Source organism: Leuciscus leuciscus, assembly GCF_965113295.1.
Source record: "Leuciscus leuciscus genome assembly, chromosome: 14".
Lineage (NCBI taxonomy): Eukaryota > Metazoa > Chordata > Actinopteri > Cypriniformes > Leuciscidae > Leuciscus > Leuciscus leuciscus.
Genome location: NC_138738.1, coordinates 16,154,351 through 16,168,073, shown reverse-complemented (window position 1 = coordinate 16,168,073; position 13,723 = coordinate 16,154,351). Strand labels below are relative to the sequence as shown.

General features: G+C 36.6%; 1 protein-coding gene and 1 long non-coding RNA gene across 2 annotated transcripts; one reads left to right on the top strand and one right to left on the bottom strand.

The window, feature by feature from the left end:
* The first annotated feature begins 3 nt into the window (after nucleotides 1–3).
* LOC309473843 lies at nucleotides 4–13,006 on the top strand. Its single transcript, XR_014197104.1, has 2 exons — nucleotides 4–167; nucleotides 9,864–13,006. It is a non-coding gene; the product is annotated as an uncharacterized lncRNA (long non-coding RNA).
* foxd3 (forkhead box D3) lies at nucleotides 4,311–7,315 on the bottom strand. Its single transcript, XM_082136046.1, has one exon. The coding sequence runs from the start codon at nucleotides 5,867–5,869 to the stop codon at nucleotides 4,757–4,759; it is 1,113 nt and encodes a 370-aa protein (XP_081992172.1). The 5' UTR covers nucleotides 5,870–7,315; the 3' UTR covers nucleotides 4,311–4,756.
* Nucleotides 13,007–13,723: the final 717 nt, after the last annotated feature.

Genomic DNA, 13,723 nt, shown 5'->3' with positions numbered 1-13,723 from the left:
TTCCTATTGTCTGGTTTACAAATATGAACCATGGACTGATCAAAACCTGAAAATGTTGGTAGTAATACCCCATCCTGTCTCAAATACAGTAGGCTGTAAGTAAAGATGTTGCCTAGATGTCCTGACTAAATAGACGGTTATCAAATGGACGAATGGAACATCATCAGGTAAAGACGCTGGACGAACGGCCTTTTACCTAATTATGAACACTATGAATTAGATTATGAAGAAATTGAAAAAATTAAAATATATAACTGTTGTGTTTATGTTAAACTATCCAAAAAATGCCTAGATCAATACTGGGCGAGAGATAGGCTAACAGGGTGATTCTATAGGCTAATTGCAGGAAGTTACATCTGGTGTCCAAAGTCATCATTTTTTCTGCTTTTTTCAAGTGATTATATATATATATATATTTTTATCATTTAAATAATTTGTTTCGCATTGTCATGTATCACAAGATGTTACAGGCCATAAAAATATAACATTTTCTGTAAAAAGTTATATAGCTGAAAATCATGATTTCTTGTTGTCCTGAATAGGCTAGTCAGTATTCCCCTAATTCTACAACATTGAATTTACTTTGCCTTTGAATTTAATGTTGTAGACTTAGGAAAATACTAATACAGGATACAGGAATGTAAGATACAGGAAATGTCACTTTCCCTAACTGATAAGATCTGAAGCACTGAAAAGTATGTGCTCTCTCTGAAAAAATATTTTGATCTAAAAAGTTCTTGCAACAAAAGTTATTTTGTAAAACGTCAAAATTGTTACCACAATATCAAAATGAAAACAGAATTTGTCACTGATCACACAGTGGGTTGTTTAAAAGTCTTTTAATCACGATGTCATTAGTGCCATATGCTATTAGCATTTATGCTAGCAAGTGGAGTTTTTGGCTAAAAAAGTTTAAAAGGGTCAATTCTGTTACCATCAAACTCTGTTACCAAAGTAGAGTAACAATGCTGACAGTATGTAACAGAATTGACAGTAACAGAGTTGACGAACAATATAAGAAATATTTTTTTGGGTAAAAGTAAAAAAAAGGATGTAACTTGTGTTTCGCAAGCACTGAATTATTAAAATTGAATATGTTGTCAATAAGATATGGGAAGAATTTCTGTAAGTCTTACGTTTTTTTCCTTAACTTTTTGAAATACGAAATGTATCTCCAATTAGCCTATAGAATCACTCATGTGATAAATATAGCTATCCCATAACAAGCTATTTTCATTTACAAATGACAATTTTAAACAATTCAAAATTTAATTGTCACACATTTCGTTTATCTATAATGCCTTAAAGAAGCAAACAATTGTTTGAAATTGATTTTTATTTTATTTTAAATATGCTCACCATAGCATTGCTTATGTTTGTTTCCTTGGTAACCGAACAATTTTATATCATTACATAAAATAAACTTAGTTTAGACAATATAACTTTATAAAAATGGAAAGCAATTTGCTTGTTAGTTTATTATTTCTTGGACCCAAACATTGCCTGTTCATCTAAGATAACAGATAGCATCGGTAAACCTACCTGCATGGTCTTATAGATTTGAATTTAGGTTAGAGAGCATTTGCAAGGTTGTCAATAAGTCAATTCTGAATTGTGGTTGTTGCTCTCTTTACAATCACTGGCCCTACTTGAGTTCCTCAACTCTTATCTGGTGTAATCATTAGCATTTCTTTCACTTTAAGAGCTGCTGGATATGACAGCTTCTTATAGCAGGGACATCAAATATTTATAAATGATAACCATGGACAAGTTCTGATTTGCAATGACACTTTCATTACAGTAAGGAGCCTATTAGTCACATTGCACTCAATGACATGTTAATGTCGCTGTTTGCCATCTTTGTCATTTACTGCTTCGTCTCTGCACCTTTTAAATATTTAGTAACCACTGTATCCACATTTACTGTTGGTGATGTGCTCCAGGAGATAGGCTACCTGGGCTTGTCAGTGGTCCTACATGCTTATATGGCTTCATATTGTGATTTTGAAATCAGGGCTGTTCTTTTTTTGCTTGCTTGCAAGTATTTTGAAATAGTCCCCCACATTCAGTTCTATGAGACTGTAATCATCCCTTTTCTGCTAAGCTTAAAATGTTTAAACATCTATTTATGTGTGTCAAAGGTTTGAAAGAAAAGAGAATTAGGCCTATGTCTAAATAGAAAAATAATCCTTAGTGTAACATCTAATAAAAGCATGAGTGTAAGGCATGGGACGGGGAACACGGGGACTCTACACCTGTGTAGCGCGAGAGCAGGTGGATCCACAAAGGTCAAAGCGTTGTTTACCCAGAAATGCGTCCGACCACTTGTCACTTTCAAAATGCTCAGCAAGGGCTTTTCCTTTGTGTTTCACACGCCAAGAAAAATAGAAAGTTTCAAAACAGTTGCTCTTAAACGTCTGAAGTCTGTTAAATGTAACGCGACAGACCGTAAAAGGATAGTTTACCAAGCAAAATTCTGACTTGCTTGTTGCTAAAAACCTAATAACTTGATCACTGACATAACCTTGCATGCATAATTTATAAATCTGCATAGCGTAACGTCTCCTTTATTTATTCAGGCAATTTTTATTTCTTTATTTTTGTTTGGCCTAATAGAAAATAGGCCTATATGTCTCGCGACTCTTTGCATGATGTGTTAACCTTGCACTCGTTAAAGAGTCAACTCTTTCCCACCAGCCGTCCTTGAAATAGATCCCCTATTAAAACCCGTTGAATCTGAACAATTTCACAGTATCTCTAGTCCAAAACAAATAACATCTGATCCACGTGCGCGATCATTATCCCCGCAACAAATGCAAATAAACTGTATTTTGAGATATGACCACGGTTACTGTAGAGGCATCGAGATTAGTGCTCCCATTAGCAAAGCAGTCGTTTATTTGATGTTGGCTAATTTATTCCTGTAGACTCTGTCCAGTGATAGGCTAAAGACATCACCCATATCCTCATCATCTGATGTGCTGGATCATTTCAATCACGTTTTTATTTTTCTGGCTTTATTTTTCAGGTCATATTTTTCTAAACGTCGTTTCAGATGTTTTAAAATAGCCTACTATAATTTGCCTGCATAATTTGGCTGGTTTTTTTTTTAAGTCCAATTTTCGTTTATGCTATGAACTTTGATAAACTATTTAATAAAGTTTAGCTGAATGTTACTTTTGACTATGAGCTGTGCTAGTAAATATCTTAAAAATAATAACCATTCCTGATAAAAGAGAACGAAAACAAATAGCGTCGAACTAATTTTTTAGGAAATCCAGCTATATATTACTGTAGGAATGTGCTGTCAAAGTCCACTGTGACAGGAAGGCATCAGAACAATGTGCTTACAAATATTTATCCCATTTTAAGGAATAAGGAGACAGTTGTGGAATAGGCCCCCTGTTAGTGCCTCTCAGAGTTTCAGTGTCAGCAGCGTCTTTGGTCTGAAAGTGAATTCAAGAAGAGGACTATTTTTCTTTTCCCATGGGTATCACTTAAATATAGCACTAACTCTTGTGCGCCACACACTATCTACCATTTGCTGTTTGAGTAGAACTGATTAGCTTGACACAACTGTGAAAGAGTGTTGCTTTAATAGGAACAACTTCCCAAACATTTTTAGGTCGCCTTCATTTTCACTTGTAAACGGATACGGCAGTTTCTCGACGGCTATTGACCTTTTTATTAGGAAAGAATGTTGCTATTTTTGTAACATCAGTGTCGAAATTGTAAAATTAAGTAGCCTAAGCTTAGTTTAATTTGTAATTATTGTTCAATTTTTTTCACTGTTAGTATATTATTTCTGTAGAAGATTATCTTCAATGCAAGTTTATAGACGGCTAACTGGTTGTTTTGCAACCAGAAACTGAGAAGCTGTTTTTTTTTTTTTAAACGTTTGGTCTGTAGTATTCACAATATCACAGTAAAATAAAATGTCTTTTTATTTTTTTATTTTTTTTATAATTTTGCATTAAGATATCGTGTTATTAAATTAAAAAAATAACGGCTTATTTGACTATTTCAAAATGCGTTATTTGCTAATTTACTGTCTCAAAATAAGCTCCTTTTATCTTTACTTTTTTTTTTCAAACACTCATAACTAAAATGATTTATTGTTTTAACATTTATTCTATTTTGAGATGAAACTGCTATTTTTTAAATCACATATAGCCTATGTGAATTAAAACCATAATTTATACGTTTGGATTTGTTTCAAATTTGATGCTTGTTTGCAGGTGTCATCGTTGCATTCCTGTAATTTTAGAAAGAATGTGTTTGATTTTATAAAATCGATTGTGTCTGAGATGCATTGGATTTTTTTTTTCATATTTATTAACAAATGAAGTTGATTTACAACACAATATTGCTACATAGATTACATATATTTAAATTTGATAAACATACTTTTTCAGTCTTTCAATAAGAACAGTTTAATATTTCATATTGGAAAACAAAGGGGAAAAACATTCTTGAAATCACTTCTTTCAGGATGAAAACAAAATATGGAGAGAAAAAAATAAAGCTCACTCAATTATAACGAAATGAAATAAGAAAGAAAAACATGTAAATTAATTTCTTTGTACAAATATTTACAAACATTACCTGTACTGAAAGCATTCCTTTTTGATTATGAATTTTCTTTTTTCTCAAAAGTCTTTACATGGCTACATTGGGGCGGACGAATTGTCTCAGTGCTGCCTTATAGTTCGTGCTGTATCGTCTTTAAAATATGTCTAAAAAAATAGTCTGATTATCATTGAGAAGGCCATTTAGATATCGCTGCTGTGGACGCTGTCGGTAAAAACTGTCCAGAGATGATATTTGACGGGACGCTGAGAATAGGCGCGATGGCAGCTGATGTCCGGGATAAGGACAGGGACTGTGCGCTCAGTAAGGCGGACTGCACCGTCACAGGCGGCCGTAGGAAAGTCTGTGCGCTTGTAGAGCTGCTGGAAACCCCGATAATGTTTTCTATGCTGAACGATGGTCGACTGGACGGCTCGGATTTGATAATCGACGCGGTGCTCAGGCTGTTCAGTTGTAACTGGAGACTTGGACTTAGTTGAGAGTTAAATGCTTTTCTGTTCAGTTCTGCGGAGGACAAGAGAGGCACCGCCGGAGGGAGCATCGGACCCACCGGGGGAATGTACGGGTACTGCAGAGCATGGTGCGAATAGGCGGCCGGGTGAATTCCATAGTGGCGTCCGTAAGGATTCCCAAGACTATATGCCCCAAAACTCTGCATCATGAGGGCGGTCTGTTCCCTGAGAATGTCCGGCTGGTGTCTCTTGAAGCGTTTCCTCCTCCTCAGAAAGCTACCGTTGTCGAACATATCTTCCGACTGGGGGTCGAGGGTCCAGTAGTTGCCTTTGCCCGGGTTGCCCGGTTCCCGTGGGATCTTGACGAAGCAGTCGTTGAGGGATAAGTTATGGCGAATGGAGTTTTGCCAGGCCGGAAACTTCTCCCGGTAGTAAGGGAAGCGGTTGCTGATAAACTCGCAGATCCCACTGAGCGTCAGCTTCTTCTGCGGGCTCTGGAGGATGGACATGGTGATGAGGGCGATGTACGAATAGGGCGGCTTCACCAGACTGTTCTTAGGCTTGCTTGTCATGGAACCGGAGGAGCTCTCCTGAGCATCCCCCTTGGACTCCCCTTCGCCGGCGCTCTCGCATGGACTGTCGCCGGGCTCTTTCACCTCGATTTCCTCCACCTCATCTCCCCGGTCCTGCATGCATTGGCTCTCGCAGTCACTGTCCCGCTCCATCCCCTCGTCGCCCTCCCCGACCACGTCGATATCCACATCGTCAGCTGTGAGTACGGTCTGACCGGACATGTTGCTGGCACTGGTGCCTCCAGACAGGGTCATCACCGCTCACTTTACTGCTGGAGCAACCCAAGATCAGATGACGACCAGTGGCTATAAATGCAGGTCAGTCCCGGCCGGCCTGCCAGGAAAACTTCAACTTTAGAAAATATTTCTCCAGTCTAAAGGCTTCTTTCTGTAGGCAGGCTACACCTCGTCTCCTTTCCAGTGTATTTCCTCGAAACTTAAGCGTGGACCGAGGAGTCAAGATGACACATGCGTTGAAAAGCAGGCTTTAAGGACTGTCTGATAGATTACTTTTCACTTAAAGATATACTATCAGCCGCGTCACGTGACCCGCCGACGTCAGAGGTCGCGCTGTTATACCGCTGAGCCGAAGTTGTTTCATGGATTTGTCAACAAAGGGGACAACAGTAACATCGCCTCTGTTCGTCCGTCATAGACCATTTAGCGGTGGCGGAGGGGAGAAAATCGGCCTGCGTGATTGAAATCATCTCCAGAGCTGACGCGCATTCACTCGCCCGCGCTAAACGCAAACTTAACTTTTCTCAGGCCAATTAGCCTATATTGAAAGCTGCTGAACGAAAACGTCTACAGCTAAGTTAATCGAATCTCTTGTCATTTATTTATATTGTGTGCTCGAATACTGCATGATTAAACAAACGGTTTATAATTCAATTCTTTATGGAGAATTAAACTTAGCTTTCGCTTGAATGTTTCTGTAGACGTTAGCACTGGTTTTGTTACGTGTGAAATAAGTACAAAAACAATGGAAATCTCTAAGTAAAGATCTTTGTAGAGGTGCTAACGACCCTCATCATTGCACGTGTTAACATATGAATTAAGTAGGAAATGAGCGCGCGGGTAAATGCATAGGAGCCATTCACACGCGCACAGGTGAGCGACGCATGTGGGATATTCCCAAGAAAAAGAAAGCGGAGAGGGAGTAAACTCTTTTTAACATTTCCAGGATCGTGTGAGAAAATGTTTCTCGGTCTCGTTGTGCTTCACGGGAGCTGCAAGGTTTAATTATCTGTGGTTTGTTGAATGCTTTTTTTCTCCGAATATTTGAGAGATTAAACATTGACGTGATTGCACCTTTTTGTCGATGCAAAGAAAACAATTTTCTGTGGTTATATTCATCACTTATTTAACCACAAGTAATACAACGTCGTATCGATCCTACAGCTTGGAATAAACCCCTGCTGTAATGAAAATAAAGCCTTATGTAATCGACGCTCGAAGCAATTATTCTCACCACCATTCAATTAGAGCTTACAAAAAGGCTGTATCATTTTCTTAACGGTCAGAATTACGAAACTGTTAGAAAAGAAATAGTAAAGCTCGATATTTCTTCAGTGAATCGCTTATCTCTGTTTTTGGTTCAGGTTTTGCAGCGCTGCTCTCAAAATAGCCAACCGTGTACGTAGGCTACTGCCATGTCTAGCCTTAAACTAATTATTATTGTTAAACACGACTTTATGAATATTAATATTATTATTAATTAATAAATGTTATTATTAATATTATTATTAACCTTTTATTCATATTATTTATCGTATAACCTTTTATTTGTAGTATATATAGCCTATATATTTAGTGAACTCAATAAATAGTGACTATTAGCCTATATATTTTTCAGTAGGCCTATACTTGTTTTTGTTGGATGACATTTAATCTGCAAATAGGCCACAACCTTTCACCTCGACCTTTACCTTTACCATCCTTTTTAATTCTCCAAGGAACGCGTGCTTGTGCAACATCTTTGAAGCTGTTTTTGCATGGTGAATAAAGGAGATTAATTGAATCGTGTTGTTATTAATGGTATTGAAGGGCTCAGGCAAACAGACAGTGGCCCGTGTGATGTCCCGTTTATCAATACGGGCTACTTAGAGGATGAAGAAGACACCATCTTACGCTGCCTAAAGCCAATATTTGCTTTGGAAAATTGTTCTTCTTCTCATTACGCAATTGATTAATAGTTTTTACATATTCTATATGTTACTTTAGTAGATAAATATTTAGAATTTAGCCCACTTCAACAATAATTCAACAAACTCCAAATATCTGCTGATTTATTACTGCTATAGCCTTAGATCAGAGGCCTAGGCTAATTGTGATTAGGCTATTGTTTAATATGCATGTTTAGACCGGTTGTTTCCTTGCGTTTTTTTTAGCGCTTTGCAGAATGATGAAGTGTTTTGTCAGCGGCTTAAAATGTAAAAGACCATATATCTCGAGTCAGTGCGCACTGAAAGACATCGCGGATGATATCGCCCAAAAGGAGATCAAATTCGTCCTCTCTGTGATCTTTTGAAGCTCCATAAATCCGGCTTTATACCTTCGCAGTTTGTTAATGAAATGTACATTTAAGCACACATGCACGGCTTAACCCGACAAAACCTTTTAGAATAATAAGCTAACTCTTTCCAGCATGAACCTATTATGAGACGCAGGCACAGTCGGTGACGGTGCGGATACAGCGGCTGAATGAATTACCCAGCAAGGTCAGAAACAAATAGCTCACAAATAGCAAAGCAGGATCGAATTTATGCCTAATTAAATCGCTGAAATAAAAGAGATAGAAGGGAAAATTGAAGGGCGTAATGGGAAATGTGTCCATTCAGGGAAGAGGGGATGTGCAGAGGAAAGGATGTAACCCAGATGAAAACTGAACTTGAACTATAAGGATGCCTCGCATTAGTGCAAATATATTTTGAAGGGTATAAGACTATTAATTATGCACGGACTTATCTGAATACATTAATAAATAAGCACCTTGCACGATCTTATAAAATAAAATACAATAATCATTTCTATTGTTTCTAACAATTTTTTTTTTTTAACTGTCTGCTCATGACTCGTATATCTAAATTGACAAACTGCGTGATGATTTGACATGCTGCATGTATATACACTGTTTGGTCATATTTTGAATGTATATTTTAACAATGATGAAAAATAAACCAAATCAAATAAAGACTTTGTACCTCGTTGTAATCGAATGTATTTTGCAAGTGGCTGATCTTTTACTGGTAGTAATTTTATTATGTAAGCACAGTTGGGGGTAAGCTTGTACAACTGTAATAAATTAATGGCTTTGTTAGCGCGCTTTTAATTACGGTTATTGTGCCAATTATTTTACATCAACTCCGCATTATCAGCATGTCAGATTTAATAAAAAGGAGCCATTTGCAGGAAAACTGCTCCTCTCATCTAAAAGGGAAATGTCCACGTCATACTCTGGTTAAAAAAATGACTTTTCATTTAAATGCAATCCTTAATTGGATTTTCTACGGTCGACACCGTGATTCCCTAAGGCTATACCCACCAGAAGGCAGGATCTCCGTTTTTCTCTCTGAATTCACCATTTTCACCCCCTTGAAGAATCCACTCTATCAACCTGCAACTTTCTGTCAAACAATATGATCCAGCTCATTTTTAACAGTCCCCTTCGTAGTATCATCCTGCAGGCTCCCACCATTAGGCTACAGCCAAACCAGAAAATCAGTGTTTCTCTCTCTCTCTCTCTCTCTCTCTCTCTCTCTCTCTCTCTCTCTCGCAAATTCGGTTGAACATAACATAATTCTGTAGGTAGCCTATACAATACAGTAAGCTATATGACAACGGCATGTCAAAACACTACTTTAAAAAACAATGAACAGTTTAGTGAAAATGAATGGACGAATAATTAGCGATCATTCCTGAATGAATTAATCAGAAAAACTGATTAATACGGCTATGCATTTGAAAATGTTTATATAATATTTATATATAATATTTCTGTGTAAAATACAAAAAAATTCTTTACTTTTATGTAAAATATTTTTACTTTATTTAAATAGGCTACATTTTTCTGAACAACAAATTGTTTTCCATTCAAAACAGAGTTCCATCAAGTAGGCCTATCTTGATGAATTTAAAATATATTTTTTTGCGTGTAATAAATGATTATGTAGGCTGTGTTTATGTCTTTAAGATATTATTTTAGTTTTCTATTATTTTTATGCATTGTGCTATTTTTCTCTTTCTGTAGCTGGAAGTAGAATGAAACTGCCTGCACGTAAGTAACCGTGACACCATTTTTTATCTGATTTCCTCAAATCTAAATAATGAATTCTGGTATCAATTGTTGTTTTGAAAAACACAATCAGTACTGTGAATCACTGGAATAAAACTGCACCCGTACCTACTTGCATGATTTTAGATTAGTATAAAGCTTATAATAATATTATGCATTATAATGTTTTGCTTAACGTTTACGTTCTTAAGTTTATTTCTGTTTTTGGTCCATGATGTCGAGGTGCAAAAATGACGCCTTCAGCCAGATTAACATGTCAATGCGCATAGTTAAGCATGTGTGATGTTACTCGGTTTGTACGTTTTGTTATTTAGATGAAGACTGAAGTAGCACATTAGCACGACCAGAGGGTGTTATTTGGGTTTTGTCTTAAAACTTCCTGCGTAACGCAAGTTCGACCAACATCCCTCTTTTTCACGTCTCGCAGTATCCCTTCTTTCTGAAAACTATCCGATAGCCTACTTAATCTTAAATATTTCCGACTCAGTAGGCTACTTGTATCTTTTCATATTGAAAACCAATTTTGAAGATAAAGGGCATTGACTACCAATATGAACGCTGGCGTATTTTTTAGGGGGTTAAGGTCAGATGCCTCAAATATTATTATTTGTTAATCAGAAATATTTCAAAAGCAGCAGAAAATAATCTTGCCATTATATAGCCCTACTATAGGGGGACCTAAAATACGATTATTTTACCTTTATATAGGCAAACAACTGTGAACTTGTACGCGTAAAATCTATTTGTCACCTCAATCAGTCGTTGGTAGTGATGCTTCACTCACTTTACCCATCGCATCTTTAGAGCTAATGACATGAATGCTTGTTATTCAGTTTGAATCTCAGGTTGAGAAAATAACCACCACGTGAAAGGACTGAGTTATTGAGTGTGGTTTCACTTGGGACCCTTCCAAGACACATTGATATCTTGGGGGCTCCGTATTGCGCGAGTATCGCTAATTGGCTATTTATTGAAGTTGCAGGTTATCACTGTAATCATTTCCCATTCCCATTTATAGTTTTAATCAAATTAATCAGATACTTACGTCATAGTTTAGGTACACTGTTTAGCCTAGTGTCGGATCTGTTTTCTTTGGCTGTAATTAAATTCACGTATAGTCTAAAGAGTGCCATGAACTTATAACTGCATTGCCATCAATTTTATTTTACTTCATTTATTGTAGCAATCAAACTCAAGATTTCCATTTTAGTGGATTTTTTATTTTATTTTTATAGTGCAGCTATTGAAAATTAGATAAAATGTCCCTAAATAAAAAAATACTTAATATAGACATATCCATATATGGAGATATTATTGAAAAACTACGCCAAATGTTTCTGATGCCCTGTACGCCTGATGTTCCTAAATAAAAAGTAATGCCATGACATCGTGAATTGTAGGCTACTATCCTGATATATTCAAATAAACAGCTGCAAACCACTGCGTTGTTGTGTATTATGATGTTCACTGAACTCATTTCCAACACGAACAAACGTCCAGAGTCGATGCAATCAATGGCTTCAATTCATTAAGTCTACTCAAGTGTATGTCTTAGGTGGGCTATGACCCTTGTCATTAGCTAATAATTCTTCCATGTGAGTCTCACAACTTCTCTCTTTAACAAATGCCTCCGGCTATAAGTACTAATGAAATATCTTTGGCTAATTTGATTTTGCTGGTACACTTGCAGTTATGGCTGAACTTTCCCACGAGATGAGCTGATTGAAGGGTCTCAGATCCTATAACGGAAGGGGGAAAACATTCAGAGCATTTCCATAATTACCCAATTGGCAGCCTAATGACCTTCCAGAACAATAAAAAGATCTCTTGTTAATTCCATCTTTCATGCTGACATTCACTAGATTCCTATCTTATATGTTGAGAGTTCACAAGATAACAAGTGTACTTTCTTTTTTCTCGCCAGAGAACGGTCCATTCAATTATCCCCTGCACATTTCTTGCCACTGCCAGCATATGAAAGAGATCTGCTTGTCGCCCTCATCTCAAAGTTGGATAATTTATAGTCTTCTGGGGTTATAAAGATGGGATTTCGAGCATTTTGAATGGTGGGACAAAAATGAAGAGCAGAATAATTAAAAAGATCACAAGTCCCCCGCGAATAATTATCACTGCTTTGCAAAGGGTCTGCGTTCAAAAGAAGACGTATGGCCTGCTGTTATTTAAGTTTGTCATATATGCATACTGTTCATTTATTTATTAGGCCTATCCCTGAAAGTAATGCTGTATATTTGAACATTTTTAGACATTTGTATTTAAATATTGAACGTAATGTCTGAAGACGTGACGACGTTTGTTCGTGCTATGTAATTCATTCACGTAGCCTATTTCTCATAACTAACATTAGTATTTGTTTGCTACTAAAACATGCCTGAATTTTTAGAATATTATATTGGTGTGGTAGAAATTTGGTTCAACTACATAAAGGTAGGCTATAATATTTTGCTCTCCAGTCAATCAATCACGTTATGATGTTCACAGAGGGCGATTTACAAGAGCTGTCGAAGGACTACGCCTTTACAGAGAAAGTGTCATCCACAAAACAGTGTGCCTGCTCTTGTGGATATATTAATTTTTGTATACTTTGTACCATTCAGCCATTTAGAAGTGTATATTATAAATATACACAAATTATATAGAGCCAATGTATACACAAGAATGTACTACAAAATAACTGTTTGTTATTGAAGCTATTTGTTGAACGATGTTGTGTAAAGCATTGGATTTAGACAATTATTGATAAGGTGTGTATATGATCCCTAAAAAATGGCAAAATAGATAATATTTCAGTGAAAACATGTATTTTAAACTTTATTGTAAGCTAATTGCATTGTTTGGAGTTTTAATTGCATGTCACACCCGATTAATAACAAGTCTAAAACCATAAGATGGGTTTTCATCCAACAGATGATTTCATCCCAGAGGATCTTTCTCAGCCCTGTCAATGTGGGTGTATTGGATTGGACTCCATTGCTGAGTCCAAGGGAGAACTTACTGTATTGCTATCCTGAGGAAAACTGTCCACCTTTTGTTCTTTCTAGATCTGCATCCCTAAAAATAAAATAAAAAAACCTTTAAAACAACTTTTTTTTCCTTTTTTTTTTTTAAATGTTAGGTGGATGAAAACAGCTCACCAATGTTGTATTCAATACCTCACTGACAGTTCATGACTGATTCACTATTATGTGCCATCTGTTGGTCAAAATGGGAAATAAAATGTAAAATGGAGAAACCTTAGAATGAAGTTTAAATGTATAGGTCTTTTGTCAGAAGTCTTTCTAGTTTGACAAAAAACACAAAAATAATACACAATTTTTAAATGTCCACTAGAACATTTGGGGTGCATGATTCTTGTATTATCCTGCATTCCTGTTTATATTGTCTAAAGATGCATTTCTCAAAGCTAACTTTGTTCAACTGTCAAGCCTCAGTATGAAAAAACTTTGTGGAGTAACTTTGTGAATGGCTGCTAATGGCCATGTGCTGGGTGTTTTTCGTGTTGTTCCCAGTTGAGTGGTCTTCTATTAAGTGCAGGAACTTGTAGGGAATCAGGCTATTTGTATTATTTAAACACATAATAAAATCATCAAAGCGCAGCGGCAAATTGTCATTTGGCAGTCAGGAACCTTGTCCTGGAATCCCGCGGCTCTCAATAGTCCAGCAAAGGACTTGCTAAATGACTAATGGGACCGTGTGACTTGACTGAGAAGGGTCTCAGAACAGCAGATTTAATTATCATGTTAGAATTCTGCATGAAAACAATCTATACTAGAAATTAGAACTATTCCTGTCAGATG